Source organism: Euleptes europaea, chromosome 10 (assembly GCF_029931775.1).
Source record: "Euleptes europaea isolate rEulEur1 chromosome 10, rEulEur1.hap1, whole genome shotgun sequence".
In the NCBI taxonomy this organism is placed as follows: Eukaryota; Metazoa; Chordata; class Lepidosauria; order Squamata; family Sphaerodactylidae; genus Euleptes; species Euleptes europaea.
The window spans coordinates 15,855,557-15,859,534 of NC_079321.1; the positions used below are offsets into that span (position 1 = coordinate 15,855,557).

Here is a 3,978-nt window from a genome sequence, read left to right on the forward strand (position 1 = left end):
GTATGCTTAAATGCTTTGCTTCAAGTGATAGAGTTGCTATGTGGGCCCCAGAAATGTGTGAGATCTTTCAGAGTAACAGAGTATTTATCAAGCAAAAGTAGTGGAGATATCCTTTCTATTTTGCCTAAGAGCTCTGTGTAACTCAGAAGCTTGCATATTGCCAGGCCAACTGAAGTTGGTCCAATAGTGAGTCTGGCATATTTAATACCTTATATTGCTGGACACGGCCTGTAAGAACCTCATTCACATAGCACCTGTGCAACTTGTTGTGCAGCAGAATTGTTTCTAATGCTTGCAAGCAACCAGACTGTGTCAACATAAAAAATAATAATCAAAACATACATTCATTTTACAGTATGATGGAGTTTGAACTCAGCAGTATTGTCTTGCTCCTTGCAGTGTTTTCTTGCAGTGTTTTAAAAAAATCACAGCATTTGGCTTAAAACAGTGTGTCAAAATAAATATATTCTCTCTCAGTCATGAGGTAACAAATGTGCTTGAGAGAGTTGGGTGGAACAAACAATAACATTAAAAGAAACCTCGATGGGACCAGCCCAGTCACTGACTTTGTCTCTCTGCTCATGAACACAGAAATCTTTAGTCCTAGGCATGTGAATAATTTCAGTTGTAGGACATGTCAGCTTCTTATCTGGCAAGGCTCCTGTGCCGTTAACAACTACACAACAGGCAGCTGTTCAGCAACAAATCTTTTCCTGACTAAAAAATACAGCAATTGGAAAAAAAACACCCTTTTACTATCTATTTGCTATTGTACAGCTATTACTGGCACAGGTGCATTGCCAGAAAAAAAGTTGGCACCCCTTACTGGATATTGATTTCCACAAGAATTTATTGGGAGAATTCATTGCTGACCAGGAGAATCAGTTGTGTGTGAAATCTTTTGGTTTCCTCCCCCCGTTCTTCTTGTGTCAACTGAATCTCATTCTGTTGCTATTTTTAAAAAAAATTAAGGTGGCAGTTGGAAAACTCTTTCATGTGCTTCCCTTAAATCAGTTTTACAGAGCTGCAGAAAAAGGTTATTTCCTACTGAAACTCAATCCGTCGTGCCACTGGTTACATAGCCTGATCATAAGTATACTCAGATTCAATTTCCTCAAACTCAAGGAAGTACACTCTTAGGAATAAATGTGCATAGGAATGCAGCCTTACAACGCGATCCTATGCATGCTTATTCAGAGCTAAATCCCATCGAATTAAATTTGGCTTGCTTCCAAGCGAGGGTCCTGCATGTAGGATCGCTTTCAAGTATACCAGATTTCTCCTACTGTGCCAAAATCAATGCAAGTTTTGCAGGGATGGATTATATCTCCAGAGGGAAAGCTGTGTGAGTCTAAGGTAGCAAAAGAAACCAGCTGTCCAGCGGCACCTTGAAGAACAACATTTACCCCAGCCTCCCCCTTCATTCTGTAACTTCCCTCATAAAAACGTGGAGAATGATTTCCTCTGCACAGCATCTGAAGAAGTGAGCTCGGACTCAGGAAAGCTCATGCTGGAATAAATGTTGTTGGCCTTTAAGGTGTACCTCTGGACTTCTGGACTCCATCTGCCTTTTTCTTAAGCCTCAGCTGCCACAGCTCTGAACCACCAATTAAAAAGGATACGACGGGGGTGGGGTGGGGGGAGACATTAAAATATTGGACAGTTTGGAGAAGAAGCAATTTTCTCCCAAGTATTTTTTAACTCGGCTCAGAATCTTCCTGTACACTCACCAGTTCAGCTGAATTCTATGTTGTCGTCCCCCCGCTCCATTTTGCTCCAGGGAGTTGGGGGGGGGTGCCTCTGGTCCAAGAAAGCACCGGATATGAACACGCCACCGAAACGCAGCTCTACCTGTTCCGGATGTCGTGTGGAAGAAAACAAAACCGAACACAAAATATGCCTGCCGTTGGGTTTCGCTGAGTAGGTATAAGACAACAGTTTTCCTGGTTATTGCTACGGTGAGAGAACAAGCTCTTCCAGCAGAATGTTTCGAACGCAGCACCAGGCAGCAGAGTAATCCGGCTGCCCACCGATTCACCCGCCACTCACATCACACACAAGCAAGGTACGGGATTCTCTTTTCGTCTAGGAATTCACGGGTGCCGCTGGCAGGATGCCCCACATGCTTTTCAAACCCCTTCGAAGGGAAAATGCTCCACCTCTGCCTTTTGGCATCCCGCCGAAATGAAAGGAGACGCTTCCTACTGAGTATGCAAACCACTGCAAACCCCCCCACCCTTCGCTGATTTCATACATTTTGCTTACTGGCTGGCCTGCGAATGCCTTTGAAGCCACTCTTTTGTGGGTATGTGTGTGGGGGGGGGGGAACCCTTTCTCAGCCTTCCAACAAAGAGCCCTAAGCCAAGCAAGGTTTTCGTTTTGTTTTATGTATCAAACCCCTCATCCCCACCCGCCCCAAACCACAGCATCGATTCCCCCCCCCCCAAGCAATAAATCTCTCAAGTCTCTGGCTCTTCATTGCGCACGTGGCCTGGTACCGAGATGGGAGCACAAACCTTTCTCCAGTGGCAACAGAGTCCGGCCCTGTCACGGTGTCCAAGTGTCCATCTCCCGTGGTTGTTTCCAATGAAACCTTCCATTGGGATGGGGGGCGTGGGGGAAACGAGGCAATAAACGTCTATTAATTCCACCATAGCAGCAGCAGCTGGTCGAAACCACCTCACCCCCCGCCCAGCTTCTAGCCCTGCTAGAAAGAAATGTTCTCCAGGGGAGAAATGGGCCTCTCCTCCGACTGCGGCTCAGTGACTTGGGGGGCGGGGCGGGGGTCCTGGGCCAGGCCGCCTTGCCCCCCAAGCGCCAGCCAGCACGAGGCGACCCCTTCCCTCCCGCTCCCCCGCCCCAGTAGGGATGCCAGGTCATTCTGGGAGGTTTCTGGGGCGGAGCCTGAGGAGGGCGGGGTTTGGGGAGGGACCTCAGGGCCATAGAGTCCAATTGCCCAAGGGGCCATTTCCTCCCGGGGAGCTGAGATCAGTTGTGACAGCAGGCGATCTCCAGCTGGGACCTGGAGGCGGGCAGCCCTACCCCCCGGGGGTGGGGGTGGGTCGTCCCGGCGAGGCCACGTGGGTGGGTAGGGGGGTGGTTGGGGGGTGCCCGGCCTCCCCCGGCGGGGGGGGCCCCCCCTACCGCTTCTTCTTCTGCTTGAGGCTCTTGCGGCGCTTGAGGATCATCTCGTAGAGGCGGTCCATGCCCTCGGTGAGGCCCTCGCCGATGATGGCGCAGGCGGGCTGGACGTGGTAGGCGGTGGCCGGGCTGAGCTCGGCCAGGGCCAGCTGCTTCTCGATGTCGGCCACGGGCAGGGAGCGGGGCAGGTCCTGCTTGTTGGCGATGACGAGCAAGGGGGTGCCCTGGTTCTCGGCGAACTTGGTGACCTTGTGCAGCTCGGTCTTGGCCTCCTCCAGGCGGTCCACGTCCACCGAGTCCACCACGTAGATGATGCCGTCGGTGCAGCGGCTGTAGGACTTCCAGAGCGGGCGCAGCTTCTCCTGGCCGCCCACGTCCCAGAAGTGGCAGCTGATGCCCTTGGCCGAGCCGTTGCTCAGCCGGATCTTCTCCGTGTTGAAGCCGATGGTGGGCACGGTGTTGACGAACTCGTTGAACTTGAGCCGGTACAGCACCGTCGTCTTGCCCGCCGAGTCCAAGCCCAGCATGACGATGTGCAGCGACTGGAAGGCCGAGATGTTGGACGAGATGTTCCCCATGGCGTCGGGGGGTGGAGAGGGAGGGAGGGAGAGCCGCTCCGGGCCCGGCCCCGACCGCCGGCGGTCACCACGCCGAGCCGCCGCCGGCCATCCCGGCCGAGCTGGAGAGGGGCAGGCGGCGCGCGCGCGCCTGCCTTCCCGGGGCTGCGGACAAAGCCGGCGCCCCTCCCTGGCTCAGCGGCCCCCCGCCGCCGGCCGGCCGCGCCGACGCTCCCCCTGCATCGCCCCGGCAGCCCGGCCCGCGCCTCGCCCGCTCGCC

The 3,978-nt window shown here is 53.5% G+C and overlaps 1 protein-coding gene across 1 annotated transcript; it reads right to left on the reverse strand.

Moving 5' to 3' along the window:
- Positions 1-3,137: 3,137 nt before the first annotated feature.
- ARL4C (ADP ribosylation factor like GTPase 4C) lies at positions 3,138-3,738 on the reverse strand. Its single transcript, XM_056856137.1, has one exon. It carries the CDS (start codon positions 3,717-3,719, stop codon positions 3,141-3,143), a length of 579 nt encoding a protein of 192 aa, XP_056712115.1. The 5' UTR covers positions 3,720-3,738; the 3' UTR covers positions 3,138-3,140.
- Between the last annotated feature and the right edge of the window lie 240 nt (positions 3,739-3,978).